The 17,952-nt window shown below is 36.8% G+C and overlaps 1 protein-coding gene across 5 annotated transcripts in view; it reads left to right on the forward strand.

Annotated features, from left to right (window-relative positions):
- The window catches only part of psmd1 (proteasome 26S subunit, non-ATPase 1), a 76,303-nt gene that overhangs the window by 11,616 nt on the left and 46,735 nt on the right, over window positions 1–17,952 (forward strand). For 3 of the 5 annotated variants that reach the window (XR_015521200.1, XR_015521201.1, NM_201184.2), the window contains 10 exon segments: window positions 857–1,083; window positions 2,492–2,552; window positions 2,630–2,758; window positions 4,689–4,777; window positions 5,319–5,397; window positions 6,485–6,658; window positions 7,851–7,962; window positions 8,460–8,656; window positions 10,785–10,880; window positions 12,820–12,884. Coding sequence is in view for 3 of the 5 variants with exons in the window: in NM_201184.2 (NP_957478.2) it covers window positions 857–1,083; window positions 2,492–2,552; window positions 2,630–2,758; window positions 4,689–4,777; window positions 5,319–5,397; window positions 6,485–6,658; window positions 7,851–7,962; window positions 8,460–8,656; window positions 10,785–10,880; window positions 12,820–12,884 (1,229 nt within the window). In the remaining 2 variants the exon portion in view is untranslated. 5 annotated transcript variants of the gene reach the window in all.

Genomic DNA, 17,952 nt, shown 5'->3' on the forward strand with positions numbered 1-17,952 from the left:
ATAAAAGTATGAGTGGAGTCCGGAAGTCTTGCCAACATACGTTCATTTGATGCAGTAGAAGTCATCAGCTCAACCCACTCCCTAAAAGAGGGAGTATCGGAGTTCTTCCAATTTCACAGCACCAGTCTCACAGCAATAATACATTTACATTTAGTCATTTAGCAGACGCTTTTATCCAAAGCAACTTACAAATGAGGACAAGCAAGCAATTTACACAACTATAAGAGCAACAATGAATAAGTGCTATAGGCAAGTTTCAGACCTGTAAAGTCTAAGAAGGAAAGTATTAGTACATTTTTTTATTTTTTTATTTTTTTTTTTTTTGAGTACAGTTAGTGGTATATCCAGAGAGGCAATTGCAGATTAGGAAGTGAACTGGAGACTAAATATTTGAGTTTTTAGTGGTTTCTTGAAGACAGCGAGTGACTCTGCATGTGCTGATGCAGTTAGGGAGTTCATTTCACCAACTGGGCAGATTGAACGTGAGCGTTCGCAAAACTGATTTCTTTCCTCTTTGGGATTAAACCACGAGGTGACGATGACTAGCCCAGCCTGTGCTTTAGATATTCTGTTCTGTAAAGTGGACGTATCACCAAGAAGACAGACTCTTGGGGAGTAAGGTAAAGGTTGTCCCAGGGATTTCTCCACGTTTTGAATAACTCTTGTCCAGAATGGAGCCACCAAATGACAGTTCCTCATTAAATGTACAAAGGTGCCCACAGAATTTCCAACAGTGGTTACTTTTCAATAATCCCATCCTATGCAGTCTTACTGGGGTCAAGTAATACCGATTAATTTTCTTGAAATGTCTGAGTTTTCCCTCTGAGCTTTCTCTCTGTGTTCCTCTTCCTCGCAGTGTCTGATTTTCCTGGATGATCCTCAAGCTGTGAGCGACATCTTGGAAAAGCTGGTGAAGGAGGATAACCTGCTGATGGCCTACCAGATCTGCTTTGACCTGTATGAGAGTGCCAGCCAGCAGTTCCTCTCCTCCGTCATCCAGAACCTACGGACTGTCGGCACACCAATCCCTGCAGTGCCCGGATCTACCAACACGGGCACTGTACCCACGCCAGACAAAGACAGGTGAGACACTCGCATGCTTTATATGAGGGTCATCAGGTCTGTGTTGTTGTTTCAGATGAGGAACTGAAGGTGCAGCTCGATGGGCTTTCCCCCTCTGATGACACGTACAAAAGGAGAATGTCAATCAGAGTGTTTCTGCAGACTGTTCTTACCACTATTAATACACTTTTACCATTAGAGGCTGCTTATAATTACACACAACTGTGTTTAAACACCTTACAAAATGGATTTTCAGCCTAATAGGCCCCCCTTTAAAGGGTCATGAAACACCAGAACACATGTGTTGAGCTGTTGACAGTGGTATATGTGTCCCACACTGCTAAAAACACTATTAGGACACCTATATTTCACTAAAAAGTGTAAATTGGTTGTTTTTGCGTTATTTCAAGCAAATTCGTACTTCCGGTTTGAAACAAATTTTTGAAGCTGCGTCACGGCCATGACATAATAGCGTGTATTCCAGCGTGCAGACTGGACGTCTGTGCCAGAGTGTGTCTTATTACGTCTTACAGTGTGCTGCATTAATGCATGAGTAAGGCTTGGTTCAAACCAATCAGCGCGCTCTGTTGTGCAACTTCATTAATATTCATTACTGTCACAGTGTTTAGACGACAGAGACGCCACGTTGTGTTGGCAAAACAAGCGTGAAGTGTTGCTTTTATAGTTTGCCACAGTTTTGTTTTCATTTTCTCTCTGTGAGAGCTCAGCTGGAGTCACGTGTGGATTAAGTGTACGCGACGCTCGACAACAATAACTTACATGTCTAAGGAGGAACATTGTTTACCTGAGAGCTGTTCTCATCTGCAAACGCTGTGATCCGGATTCGCTTGTCGTCTCCTCTTAATTAAAAACGCAGCTCTAGTTGCTCTAGTCTCTACATATTTGGTAAGTGAGCGACCAGTGCTCTTTGTTTTTTCAGTTTGTTCGTATCGAACTAACTATTGCACCGAGTGTAAACATGTTAGCACCACAACCAAACTTTAACCTCATGTAGGATTTTCACCGCATTTTGTGACCGGAATAACACACGCGGCTTTCTGACGCTACCTGCCATGTGCATCTAAGTTTCTGGGAAATGCAGAGGGTTTTTTTCTCTCATTCGCCCTGCGGTATCAAACATTGCATGAAAAATACACACTTAGTGCAGTTCCTCAGCGCGTGCCCAAATAGACACTCCCACTCCATCCCCCTTTAGTTCCTCCGACACTCCCCCCTAAACAGAGCTGGACACGCCCACTTTTCTGACTTTTTCCAAAGTAGAGGTGTGAAAACACCCTGCTGAAACGAGGGGGTTTCATGGCCCTTTAAAGAGAAATGTTCCTCTATTCCTAACAAAGACTGGGATATGCTGTTTTTTAATCATAATGTTTGACATGTTAAATTTATAAATGCTTTCATATCGTTTCAGTGATTCAATGGAGACAGAGGATAAAGCTGGAAGTTCTCCTGCTGGGAAAACGGCAGACGCTGTGAGTCTTCAACTCTTCACATAATGCAGTGCTTGTATGAAAATCGGTGTTTATTTTATTGATCTCAATTGCTATAGAAGGACGAGCCCAAAGATCAGAATTCAAAAATGATCAAGATACTCAGCGGAGAAATGGCCATCGAGCTGCACCTTCAGTTCCTCATCCGAAACAACAACACAGACCTGATGATCCTCAAAAACACTAAGGTGAGAGGCTGGTTTACAAGAGCTGCTTCATCCAAAAATAAACATTTACTCTCCCTCAAGTGGATCCAAACCTTTAGTAGTTTCTTGTGACACAGCTCGCTGCAGAGCCACTTGAGCTCCAGCGAGGGGGAGCTTGAGCTCCTATAAGCTGTTTTAATGCGTACACCCACCCCTAACCCCAACCCCCAGTGACATCACTCGTAGAAGAAGTGCAAGGAAGGAGGAGCTAGAGCTCAAGCTCCCCCTTGCTAGAGCTCAGCTCTGCCCAAGTGGCTCTGCAGTGAGCACCACTTGAGTTTCTTTCCTCTGTTGAACCTAAAATAAGAGATTTTTTTCAGCACATTTCTAAACATAATAGTTTTCATAACTCATTTCTAATGACTGATTTCTTTTCCATCATGACAGCTCATAATATTTGACTAGATTTTTTTCAAGATACTAGTGTTCGACTGTAAAGGGCGCATAGTTTACACCTTTTTTATGATTTAATACTATGGTTGTTCTGTGTGTGCCAGTTTAGGTTCAGTTTAAAGCACAGTTCAGATTTGTTTATTGTAATGTGTTAAAGGTGTTATGTTGTGCGTGTGCACACAGCTCGCTGTCTTAGGGGCGTGTTGCTTCACATGAAAATTTGTTTCAGCTTCCCGCCCAATGTAACAAGGGGCGAAGCCAAGAGCTCACCCGCTCTGTGTTTGCAGCAGACAGAGAGAAGCTAAACTAGGATTAGCATTCAGCTGTACATGTACGACTCGGACACAGACCAGAGAGTACAAAATTATTTGTGTCTTTGTATAGTTTTACAGACAACTGTGTGCTAGTTTCAAGTGCCGAGCTTGTAGACTGAGACTAATAACCACGCACACTAAATTAACTTTGACTGAGGCACCGGATGCGCCACTCAAAGCCACGACACGGCACATCAGACTCTCTCTGTGGTGCAGCAGAAATATGAAGTGTCCCAAATCGTCGTGCCACGCATTTTAGAACTCTAAACACAGGTTTCCATCAGGGCACACACAACAACGCCCCAAGTCTTGAAGCGGCACCGCGTGCACCCCGACAGAAACCCACACCAGAATTCTAAAATGCATGGCGCTGCGTCAGCGTCGCGCCACGCAGAGCGGTGCTTCTGGTGTGCAACCTGGAAGCAAGTTTGTTATTTTATTTCCAATGGAGAGACGTGCACATGAGGCAACGCGCTTGCAGTTTTCCAGCTGCACCTAGTTAAGATCACACGGAGCATCTTAAATGTGAGAAATGCAAACGGCTGAAGTTTAAGGTGGACGCAATGAAAAGTACACATGTTTGCAAACCTACCTAATGTTACAAACAATAATTCCGATGAGAGCGATCATGTGAATATTGATCTTGCGTTGAGCCCAATGAGCCTTACAGCTAAAAATAGAGCAAGGGTGTTCCTTTAGTGACATCGCTTTGACTCGCATGCTGAAACTAAGGATTAGGTGACGTGCCTGTCAATCAATGTTGGTGGGCGGGGGGACTGCACTCCTACTTCAAGTTGCGGTCACTCTGAAAACAAATAATTGTCAACAATCTTTACAATTATGACCAAAATAATCAAGATTATGATTTTTTCCCATAATCGAGTAGCCCTATAATTTTGTATGGGCCCTAAAAGATGTTGCAAAAATGTAAATGGCCCTTATGAAGAAAAAAAAAAAACTCAGTCAGGTTTGTAAAAAAATGAACAAATGAATTTAAAGCTTCATTTATGTGAAGCTGCTTTGACACAATCTACATTGTAAAAGCGCTATACAAATAAAGCTGAGTTGAATTGAATTGAATTAAATTTAAATAGTTTTAGGTAAACTGTCTCTTCAAGAGTCTATTAGTCTTTGTGAGTTTATCATGAATAAAATCATCACAATACTCCACAAGCTAATTATAGCCTAAATGGGACTTGTTTCAGGATGCGGTGCGAAATTCAGTGTGTCACACAGCGACGGTCATAGCAAACTCCTTCATGCATACGGGGACAACGAGTGACCAGTTTCTACGGTAAGCCACATTTACATTATATATCGCTAGTGTAAATTTGGCCTGTTATTACTGATTACACTGTTAAAAATGTCTATTAATAAACAGCTACTGTCTTTTGTGCGTGTTGGGTTCATTTATGATTGTGAATTGAATTGTGATGTTGACTTTTGGGCTTGAATATTCAACTCTACAGTTTTACAAAGTGACTTTTATTGACGTTTTAGTCATTTGAGCTAATATAATGTATAAGAAATAATATACAGCGAAAGGAGTCTGTAAAATGTACTGTAAAACAATTTATTACAAGGTTATTGTAGCGTAATATACAACACCGACCCAGACAATATAGCACTTTTTAACAATGTTCATAAAAGTCTCTATTTACATGTTTTCAGAGTTAAAAGTTGTTGCAAGAAAGATCAAGATCCCATGATGCAATTGAAAAGTGGAAATAAATAGATAAATAAAAACATGAAGCACAAAATACAGAAAACTGCTGATTTCCAGATGTTTTAGTTGAGTGTATATAGTGACAGTAAATTGTGTTTTTATTTTGCAGAGAGAATTTGGAGTGGCTGGCAAGAGCAACAAACTGGGCCAAATTCACAGCGACAGCCAGCCTCGGCGTCATTCACAAGGTCTCAGATAGTGATTAAAATGTTTTTACATATTTTGTTAGAGGTGTTTCAATTTTAAATGTTTTTGTTTTAGATCTTTGACATTTATTAGGTATATTTTTGTTTACATCTGCTTGTTTTTTTCCATTTTTGTTTTATTGAATGTTTATTTTTGATGGATTTGTGTTCGTTAGTTTGTGTATATGTTTTTGTTATGCCCCATTCACACGGAGCTTCAGTGTCAACGCTTGACTGAAGGCGTGTCTGAAGTTGGGGCTAACGCAAACATTATAGACGTGTCAGCCAATGAAATTCAGTCAGTAATAGGCCACTGTCTAGCTGGTGTATTGGCATACTATTGGCATCGAGCTAGTTGAACTAGTCCCAACTTCTGCAGCGAGCAACGCCTCTGAAGTGACGCAGACGGATCCACAATGCAGTTTGGCAACACCTGACATCAACCATTCAAAGTGAATGGGAAGCGTTGACGCTGACGGCCCGTGTGTGAATGGGGCGTTAGTGTTTAATTTTGGTTATTTTCATTTTAAATGCTTTATGTTTTATAGGTTCGTAGCTAGTGGTTTGTTTTAGATATTCACTCGAAATATTTAGTGCTTGTTTATTTGTTTTCTAGTTTGTACTTTTTTGTTTATTTTTTTATTTTGGTTATTTAGTTTTGTGCTGTATTTTGTTTTGCTTTTGTAGTTTAGTTTTTAGATAGCTTGTGTTAGTATTTAGATGTTGTTGTTTTATTATTAGTTTGATTTTAAATGCTAGTTTTTGCTTTATAGGTTTGTAGTTTGTATTCCTTCAGGAGTTTAGCTTTAGATGGTGATTTGTTTTTAGATTTTTTGTTGAAATATCTTTGTTTTTCCTTTAAAGGATTATTATACGCTATTTGTTGTTTTAAAAAATGATAATTATGGTTATCCGTAACAAGTTAAACACCGCAAAAAGTTTGATTTAGTTTTTGAATTTAATCATATATATTTTTAAGCTCTAACCATAGATCATTCATTCTAATCAGATATTAGCTATTTTGAAGTATTAAATTCCTTAACTTTATTTCATCACCATTAACGTAGTGTTTTTTTACTTGTGTATACAGGGTCATGAAAAAGAAGCGCTGCAGTTAATGGCGACGTATCTGCCCAAAGACACCTCACCTGGATCAGCCTATCAGGAGGGCGGAGGGTTGTATGCGCTAGGGCTCATCCACGCTAATCACGGCGGAGACATCATCGACTACCTGCTGAGCCAGTTGAAGAATGCCAGCAATGATGTACGTTCACAATCACGCTCAGTTAAAACTTTACCGTAGGCTTGCACAATATATAGCCAAATTATCAATATCACCATAAGTGTATATGCAGTGGTGTAATATAGCTGTACAGTAGTGCTCCACAATATATAGCCAGATTATAAATATCGTGATGAGTATATGCAGTGGCGTAATATAGCTGTACAGTAGTTTTGCACATTATATAATAAAGTTGTTAATATCGCAATAAGCATGTATGCCGTAGTATAATATAGTTTACAGTAGGGCTGCACCAAATATAGCCAAATTATCAATATCGCCTCAAGAGTATAGTGGTGTAATATAGCTGTACAGTAGGGCTTCATAATATATAGCCAAATTATCAACAGGGTTCAACACTAAGGACATTTTCTACTTGCCCGACTGTACCAGCAGTTCAGATTTTTACTTGCCCTGCCAAAATTTTCACTGGCCCCACCAAAATAAATAAATAAATAAAAATAGCCAAATATTTTAAATAATGTGTCAAAAATAATGTCTGTGAATCTAGAATTTAAATATTTTTAAAATGTAAAAATATTTCGCAGTAAAATATAGCAGTATGGAAAATGTGCAGGTATTTTATTGCAAAACAAAAAGTGGCGGACTTAAAAAAAACTGTGCAAAACATCACTTAATTTTTTTTTGTCTTGTTGTACCCATGTAAATATCTGTTTCCACAACGTTAGAAACAGACGTTTTCTTTTAGCCTCATAATTTGATGTTGCTGTCATGTTGCCGTCTCTTCACTGTACTGGTTTTTACCAGGTTGTGGAAAAAAAAACGTGCTCACAGCATCCAATCAGATAAAAGGAACCAAAAAGCAATATAGTGTTTACGTTTAAGATTTAGATAATGTCTACCTTACTATCAGGTCTTACTATCTTTAGCCCCGCCTTTTTAGTAGTTGCAGTTCTGCCTTTGGCTAGAGTGTGAAAATTACAACGGCCGATCAGAGTCAGCATATATGCTCAGGTTTTCACTCGTGTATAATGTTATTAAGTTTTTTTTTTGTCTGAATTACGATTAATTAGATCTGAAAAACATGTTACTTTTTAAATTAAAAACGTAAAACGTAAATATAATATCGTTATCGCAATACTCAACAACAACACGTATTTTTCCAGCATTGTGCAGCATTGCATCTGCAGAAATGTCTATTTCTCTTTTTCAGATTGTCCGTCATGGTGGCGCTCTGGGTCTGGGTTTAGCTGCGCTGGGCACCGCTCGCCAAGACGTCTATGATCTGCTCAAATCAAACCTTTATCAGGATGATGCAGTAACCGGTATGTCAAATATGCATTCATTCATTTATCTTTAGCCCATTAGGGGTCGCCACAGCAGAATGAACCACCAACTACTTCAGCTATTTTTTTATTCGCTATTTTTACCTATTGGATGCCCATCCAGCCACAACCCAGAACTGGGAAATCAAATACTTCTAATATTTACATTGATACATGCTTTAAGTCAATTGTTTCTAAATTAGAGACCTGCTCGGGATGATTTCAGTCCTGCTCTCGCAAGATTCAGTCTCGCTCCTTCAATAATATCTATTAGTTGACTATGTTCTGGCCAAATTAAGACTTAAAATAAAATGAGAACATCAACAACAGAACACAAGGCTTAAAGATATTTCCATTTTACACTATTGGCTGTTTTTTAGAATGGGGAGGGGCTACTTGATGCCCCACCCTCTCCGTGTTTGTATGTTAGTATGTTATGTATGTATGTAGTATGTATATTAGTCTCACTGCGGTGGTCTTTATTTGTTGTTGTGCAGGTGAAGCGGCCGGTCTTGCTCTGGGACTGGTGATGTTGGGCTCAAAGTCAGCTCAGGCCATCGAGGACATGGTGGGCTACGCTCAGGAGACGCAGCACGAGAAGATCCTGCGGGGTCTTGCGGTCGGCATCGCCATGGTGATGTATGGCAGAATGGAGGAGGCCGACGCGCTCATCGAGAGTCTCTGCAGGGACAAGGTGAGCACAGATGTTCACACACAATCCCAGTTCTCTTTAGCTCGAAGGTGTTGGGCTAACGGCTGATTGAAGGTTATTGCACACTGAATCCGAAATTTTCATCCGTAATTTTTGCACGTTAAATAAATTCGACTTACGTCTGTCATAAAAAAAAGTTCAAACCGGGTTTGATTTACTTATTTTTTTTTTTTTTCTTGTTTTGTATCTGAAAAGGCATTTTAGAGGTGTTTTGAAAGTTCAGAGTCAACGTACAAGCAAAAAGCTAAATACAAAGTGCCGTCACTTCAGCACAGATAACTAGGGTTGGGTATCGTTTGGGGTTATTTCGATACCGGTGCTGAATCAATACCAAAAATATATATTACAGCTGCACAATTAATTGAAAAAAGATGGCGATCTCGATTCGACCCCCTAGACGATCTTAATCCAGCATTTCTACGTGTGACGTGAGCGGTTATCACATAGAGGGCAGGCACGCGCTCTACTTGATGATAGATGCGCGGGCGTCTACTTTAGTGAACAGAACCTGCGTAGGCTGTGAGTTACAGGTAATAAAGTTGTAAATAATGTTCAGTTTGTGGCAAAGAGTGATCGTTCGAGAGCCGCACGCGAAGTATGAACAGCACTAGCGGTGAAAATAAGACTGAAAGTGTGCACTTCATTTAAAGAATCATATCGCATTTTAGAGTTATGACTGCAACAAGCATTTGATACGTTTTTTCTTTCATAGCGAACCCAAAGTTGTGCATGAAAATAAATGTTTACAATGTCAGTATAACTACTCTAGCCTATATAATGTTGATTTTACCAGTGAATTAAATGGTCTACTAATGTTGTCATTGACAGATTGCAAGCATATAATAATTCTGATGTGAAATTATGTTTGAGATATACAAGTAGAATACAATTATTTATAGAAACCAGTAGACCTACACATAATATTATTATTGTTGTTTTACCATATGTTTGAGAAAAAACTATAATAAATGCTGACTCATATTAACCTTTATTTTACATCTACAGAATCGTGAGAAAATCGTGATCTTTATTATAAGCAAAAAAAAATCGTGATTCTCATTTTAGCCAAATATATATATTTATTTTTTTTTATTTTTTTAAATCATAGTTGAACAATTTAAATATTTATAATAAGTTTAAAGTAAACATCAATTCATATTTTTTATATTTGAATTGCGTTAATAAATTTCTTTTGATCATTTGTTGGTCAGCATGAATGCAAGATTTGGCAGTAGGTTTTTAACTTCCTCTCTGTCGAGTTTCTTCAAGAGTGTTTTGTTTTTTCTGAACACTATCTTAATGTAAAAGTAGCTCAAAGTAAAACTTCACACTGTTTCAAGGCCTAAAGGGTCTGTTCACTCCAGAAGTGATGGTAAATGTTCATTTTTGATGCACAGTCGCCCTGACATTATATACTCCTGGCCATAATTCAGACTTAAAGTTACTTAGAAAAGTCTTTGCTTAAAGAAATATATTTTTGCACAAGGATGCCTCTTGTACATCATCTTATTATCTTTTGGCACAAGCCGATGTCGTTTCCCGTTGAAATATAAATAAGTTATAATAAAATAAATATAACTTGATGTCAGAATTTGCCTGGGTGGTGATAAATTTTGGGTGTTGAGGTTGTTCGCGAATGAGTATGTATGGTAGAGCATGTGTAAAACATATGCCAGAGTAATTGGCGGTTCATTCTGCTGTGGCAACCCCTGATAAATAAGGGTCTAAGCCGAAAAGGAAAATGAATAAATTAATTAAATATAAAAAATGATGTTTTGTCTCATTGTTAGAATCGATTCTTTTATAATAATTCATGTTTTTAATTTGAGACTTTAGTCAGATGTTAGCTTCATCTTTTGTGCTTCAGCGGTCGGCTTTGCTTTTGTTTTAGATGCTTTGTATTACATTATTTCATACAAACTTTTCTGGGTTATTTTGCTATGCGTTCATGCTAATTCAGTCTCTCAGCAGGCAGAATAAACTCTTTGTAGCCTTAACTGTTTCCAGAATGCTGTGTTTATTTTGTGAATGTGTTAACCGTGTGGTTTGCTGATGTCTGCTCCGTTCAGACGTTACCCTGAGCTTCTGCTTTATCTCACTGTCCCGACAGGACCCCATCCTGCGCCGTTCGGGAATGTACACAGTGGCTATGGCGTACTGCGGCTCGGGGAACAACAAAGCCATCCGACGCCTGCTGCACGTGGCTGTGAGTCTCACTCTAGCGCACATATTCCAGACTAACACTTTATTATTAGACGCAAACAAATATGAGGCTCATACTTCAGTTACAGACGAGAGCTTTTTTCATAGTTTATTCATAGCCATTTTATTCATAGCTTTCAATAAATATTTGTGATCTGAGGGGTATTGCTCAAAAGTGGAATCATTATAGTGACGATAAGAGAAAAAGTGCGACTTGACCCAGTTTAATCAGGTCCTCCTGACTTCGTCTCTTGTTTGGAGCCGTGTCCGAGTCTGCTAGATCCTTTCAGAGGTGTAACATAATATATCCCGCTATCTTCCTGTAAAGATATTTTCCTGTATTTCTCCCATATTAAAAATATCAAAGTATTTTGTTATAAAGTTGATAGGTTCAGCAGCCTTACATTTCTTCACTGTAAAAGGGAAATACTTAGCTATTATGTAACTTAGATTTACATTAGACAAATACTACTTATTGATTTATTCATTCTTTTATTTAAAGAATTTTAATTTGATTAATTTAATTTAATTTAATTATTATTTTAGTTTATTAAAAATAAGTTTTTTATTTATTTATAAATTTTAAATTAATTCATTAAAAATTATTTATTTATTTTCATTTGTTTTACATTTATTTACATTTAATTAATTTATTTAAATTATTAAAATTAATGTTCATTTATTTAAATAGTAATTTATTTATGTATTGTAATTTATTTTATTTTATTTATTTAAAATTATTTAATTAATCTTTTTTAATTTAATTTATTTATCTAACTTTAATTTATTTTAAATTCATTTATTTAAATTTTATTTATTTATTTAAAACATATATATTTATTGACATTTATTTTTAGTGTAAAATTATTATTTATGTTTAAATGCCAAAACTTTTTTCACTTATTTTTAAGTCCAAAGGGAATTGGACTATTGTTTGTTTTTTATTATTGTTTTGTGTCGTATTTTTTGGTTACTGAGCAGCAATAAACAACACTTTAAAATATAAGGAGTTTTCATGTGATTTTCTAAACTAGCAGTGTTTTTAAATGAATGAATGCAGAATGAATGCAGACATATCCTAAGACAGGGGTGTCCAAAGTCGGTCCTGGAGGGCCAGTGTCCTGCTGACTTTAGCTCCAACATGCTTCAACACACCTGCCTGGAAGTTTCTAGTATACCTAGTAAGAGCTTGATTAGCTGGTTCAGGTGTGTTTGATTAGGGTTGGAGCTTATCTCTCCAGGACACCGGCCCTCGAGGAGCGAGTGTGGACACCCCAGTCCTAAGAAAATAACCAAATAAAACAAAACGAAAGAAGAAACAGTTCCAGTATTCACCCATGAAGACTTAAAAACTATTCTTTTACACGAAATAGCTGCACATTATTTAAAAAAAGCTATTTTTGGTGTATTTCCTACAGGGGGCGACATTGCTGTTATTTATTTGACGTCTGGCAAATTTACTTTCCCTCTTCTGCTGTATTTTTGAGCTTCAAAACATGAATATGCCAATGTAATATACGTATACTGTTGAGAAACTCCTCTAATTCAAATTTGAGACTTGCATGTATATAGTTTTTACTAAATTACACGTGAAGCTATAAATTAAGCAGATGCAGTCCAAAAGTAATGATTTAAACACCCAAAAATGTTCAATTCTGTCATGTATAACTCACCCTTTAATTGTTTCAAACTAATACAAGTTTCTCTCTTCAGTTGAACACAGAAGAAGATATTTTGAAGAATGTTGAAACTTATTATGCAAGTCAATAGTTTTCCAACATTCTTCAAAATATCTTCTTTTGTGTTTAACAGAAGAAATAAACTCCTAAAGGGTATTAATAGCCAACTGATGGCGAGTAAATAGTGAGCAAACTTCATTTTTGCGCCCCTTTAAAAATGCAATGCTGGCATTGTGCTGAGTGTTTTGGTCCTCTTTCTGTCAGGTCAGTGATGTAAACGATGACGTCCGGAGGGCTGCGGTGGAGTCCATCGGGTTCATCATGTTCAGGTATGATTTCACCTGTCTCTTTCCCTCTCATTATCCCTCGCTGTGGTTATAAACAGACCTCAGCCGCTCTCAGAAGGCTTGCCAGAAACCCTGATTAATCAACTCTTAATGTATACACAGAGCAGATTCCTCCCGTTCCCATTGCTCTGGTGCACTTTTCCAAACGTGTCGCCTGAAGTGCTTGTTGCCCCAGTTGATTTCACTCAAGATCAATCGCTTCCTCCTTTTACACCCCCGAGTTATAGCCAGGGAGAGTTTGCCCACATTTTGGCATCATCTTTTGCTTCTAAGACTCTTCCTGCATCGGTGTTTGACCTTAGATTGATCTGAGCAATAGTTCAACCAAAGGATAATCACTATTTACTATGGCTGTAATAGTGGACGGAGGTCACAGTGTGGTATGTACTGTACCTCGATTTTGTTCGGTATGAGTAGGGTACAACCGGAATAATAAGAAATCAATCTCCATTACTTGCCTTTTTTTATATTTTAAACAGGCAGATGTGTGTTGTCACAATCAGCTACAGAACTGTAAAGCTTGTTTGTAAATTACGTCTGTAAATTATCATTTTTTTGTAGCTCAAGTTTTTATTTTTAATTCTTATCGTTTATTTCTGCCTTTAAGTTGCATTATGGGAGCTTGATCTTTCTTCTAACAGCTTTTAACCTTGAAATGTTTGAAGAAATTGACCTATTACAATTTATTAAAATTCAAATTATTAAAATTAATAGTGTAGTGTGCTGTATTGTCAGTGTTGGTGAGGTATTTTACCCTACAAAAACCTTGTAATAAACCGCCAGCACATTTTCTGTTATTTTACACACTTATTCTTTTTAGGTATTATTTCTTATATCGAGCCTCGGCTCAGTCTGCATTTTTGTGTGGAGTTTGCATGTTCTCCCTGCGTTTTCCCCCACAGTCCAAAGACATGCAGTACAGGTGAATTGGGTAGGCTAAATTGTCTGTAGTGTATAAGTGTGTGTGTGGATGTTTCCCAGAGATGGGTTGCGGCTGGAAGGGCATTCGCTGCGTAAACTTGCTGGATAAGTTGGCGGTTCATTCCACTGTGGCGACCCCAGATTAATAAAGGGACTTAGCCGACAAGAAAATGAATGAATTTATTATACCTTATATTATTTCAAATGACTAAAATGTCAATAAAAGTCACTTTGCTGAACTGCAGAGTTGAATTTTCACCATCAGAAGGCAATAGAGCAGAGATCAACATCTCATAATGCAATTCACAACCGTAAATAAACTGAAAACACACAAAATACTGAAACTGTTCATTAACAGATATGTTTTTTACAGTGTACTTGTGATGCAAAAGTACCAAATAAAGACTATAATAAAAATTAAAATGTTTGTTAAAATTAGGAAACTGCCTATTCAATATTAAAGGGTTGAGCCCAACCCTCTCCTAACAACAGAACAACTTGCATTGTGCATAAGCTTCAAAACTGAAATCTCTTTTAATGCAAATGCTATCACTGACCTGATGTCCTTTATATTGAGCATGTAGAGAAAGGGTTTAGACTTGTGTGAGCGCGAGAGGAGACAGACTCTTATATATCCATTTGTTTTTATATGCAAACGTGGTTGACGGATGTGCGTGACCATTTTAGACTTGCATCTTTTGCAGCTCCTCACAAGAGCACTGCATTTTTAGACAGTCTGTCAAGATAAAATGGTTTCAGCTGGGCTTATCACGCTATGCATGTTCTGCTGTAGGATATATTGCATCAAAATATATTGCGATAAACAATATTATTGTCATTTTAAGGTCATTTTATGCCACTCATTATATAATGCCAGAATGACAATGTAATATCATCACAACCAGAGGTGGGTAGAGTATCCAAAATCTATACTCAAGTAGAAGTACAAGTACCTGCGGAAATTTTTACTCAAGTAAAAGTAACAACCTTAAAAGTTACTTGAGTAAAAGTAAAAAAGTATCTAATAAAAAATTATTAGAGTAAATGGTTAGTAGTTACTTTTCATTACATACATATATATATATATATATATATATATATATATATATATATATATATATATATATATATATATATATATATATATACAATTTCTGTTTAATGGAGAGTAGATTTTTTTCAGCACATTTCTAAACATAATAATTTTATTAACTCATGTGTTTGCCATGATGACTGCAAATAATATTTGACTAGATATTTTTCAAGACACTTCTATAACAGCTTAAAGTGACATTTAATAATTAGGTTAACTAGGCAGGTTAGGGTAATTAGGCAAGTTATTGTATAATGATGGTTTGTTTTGTGAATTATCGAGAAAAAATATAGCTTAAAGGGGCTAATAATTTTGTCCCTAAAATGATTCATAAAAAATTAAACACAGCTTTTATTCTTGCCAAAATAAAACAAATAAGACTTTCTTTAGAAGATAAAATATTATCTGACATACTGTGAACATTTCCTTGTTCTTTAAACATCATTTGGAAAATATTTAAAAAAGAAGAAAAAAAATCGAAGAGGGCCAATAATTCTGACTTCAACTGCATATATTCTTTACATGACATTTATACACAATTCATATCAAGCTTTAAGCGATCGTTATATCAATAATAATTAACAATTTAATTTATTAATGAATAATTAACCCCGAAAAAAGCAGCGCAATCACTACCAGACTGCTGTTGTGTTTGCGATAAGGAGGGACGAAGCTGAATCCAGCTTCTTATTCCTAGCTTCTTATTGACTCAATCCGGTCCACCTTAAAAACCGCGACGCTTCCGTTTTTCAGCTTCTTATTCGTGCTCAAGAAAATACAACAGTTTTTATCTTCTAAGCAAGGGCTTATTATGCTGTCAACCATCTTTGACTAATGGTCACCGACGCACTCAGAAACGCACGCAGTCTCTCAGAAATGATAAATATTTTAAAATAGGCACTATCCTTATAAAGAAACTGCATAGTTGCAATCTAAACAACAACATTCTCCACTAAAATAGCCTTAAAAGTACATTGTTGCCCAACAGCAGGAATATTTGTCAAACTCTAGAGCGTCGTCTGCTTGTATATGGGTGGAGTAATACACAAAGGTGAAGAGGCCTTTGTGCTGTTACTGGCAAAATATCTCACGGCTATCAACCAATCAGATTCAAGAACCAGACAGAACTGTTGTGTTTAAAGTTGAAGTCAGAATTATTAGTCCCATTTATTTTTTCCCCCCAATTTCTGTTTAATGGAGGGAACATTTCTTAAACACATTTCTAAACGCAATAGTTTTAATAACTATAACTCTCTAATAACTGATTTATTTTCTTTTTGCCATGATGACAGTAAATAATATTAGACTAGATATTCTTCAAGACTTTTATACAGCTTACAGTGACATTTAAAGGCTTAACTAGGTTAATTAGGGTAACTAGGTAGGTTAGGGTAATTAGGGTATTGTACAATGATGGTTTGTTCTGTAGATTATCGAAAAAAAATTGCTTAAAGGGGTTAATAATTTTGTCCCAAAAATGGTTTCTAAAAAATTTTAAACTGCTGTTATTCTAGCCGAAATAAAACAAATAAGTCTTTCTCCAGAAGACAAAATATTATCAGACATACTGTGAACATTTCCTGAATCTGTTAGACATAATTTAAGAAATATTTAAAAAAGAAAAAAATCAAAGGGGGTCGAATAAATCTGACTTCAACTGTACATGTGCTTATAAGTCAAGAATGCAGCATTTGTAGCTGTGTTTAGAACCAGCTTGCTAATTGCTGTAAAGTTAATGATTAACAAATAATGAACTATTTGCTAGTGCTTAATGAATAATTAATAGTCTGCATTTATTATAAAGTCTTTATTTTTTAAGTCCACAACAGACTCCAATAAGCACTCCTGATCATGAATCTATCTTCTTTCATTTTGCGCTCGCTTTTTTCATTTGTTTTTTAATCGATGGCAGTAAGCTCCCTCCTCCGACGTCCCTTTAGGGTTCCGGGCCAAGTAGAGGAACTGGGGGAGCTATTTTAAGACCTAAAAAGGCCATGCGATATTCCCATGATCAATTGTCAGTTAAAATAAAACCAGTGTAAATCCTTCCTGTGTTTAGAGAGCGCTCAGAGCCGCAACAATTCACCGGGTTTCTGTCGTCTGTCCCGCAGACCCTCTAACCATGTTAAACATGCAAATCACGCAAACAGCACACCCTCCTCAGGGTGCTGATGATGGATCTCATGCTATAAAAATACTCGTGAAATGTGCTTTCTATGAGAATATATCTGTAATAGCATTTTTATTTTTTTTTTTATTTTAAAGGAGTGCATTAAAGGGATAGTTCACCCAAAATTTGAACATTTACTCACTCAAGTTGTTCCAAACTTTCTTTCTTTCATCTGTTGGACACAAATTAAGATATTTTGAAGCTGATTTCCATAGTAGAAAAACAAATACTATGAAAGGCAATGGTTTACGGTTTCCATCGTTCTTTAAAAGAAGAAAAAAAAACTCAAAGGTCTTGAAGTTAAAGGTGAGTAAATGATTACAGAATTATAATTTTTGCGTGAACTTATGGCTTTAAAGGGTCGTGACATCCCCCACTTTCGGTTCAAGTCTACCTCAGAATTTTTTCAAAAGGTGCATGATAATGGGCGCTGCCAGCAGGGGAGAAGGAGGGGAGCGTACAACTGTTGTTAGTCGACAAACGAGACACAAACCGTGAGCAGACGCATGATTTTATAGTTTACAAAGTTAAAATGCAAATAAATTAACTAATTTAATGCCCTGCTACATTTGTCATTCATAATTTCATGTACAGATCACCACAATTTATATCATTATAAAGATAATGGTGTTCATATAAACATTATAAATGAGGTCTTTTCCCTCAGTCCCCGGGTCTGAATGCAGACTTAGTGCAGCAGGTCTCTTGCCCTGTCTATTTCAACCATTAGCCCTGCTAGTAATATGGAGCATTTAGGCAAACACAGCAGCACTGCGATGTGTCTAAATGTGAAGGAACTCCTGATAAAAGACAACGTCCGCCATTCTCCTATTCTCGTGCTGCTCTCCCAACAAAAAAAATGCTTG

The sequence above is a fragment of the Danio rerio genome, chromosome 22 (genome assembly GCF_052040795.2).
Source record: "Danio rerio strain M-AB ecotype USA chromosome 22, GRCz13ab, whole genome shotgun sequence".
Classification (NCBI taxonomy): Eukaryota; Metazoa; Chordata; class Actinopteri; order Cypriniformes; family Danionidae; genus Danio; species Danio rerio.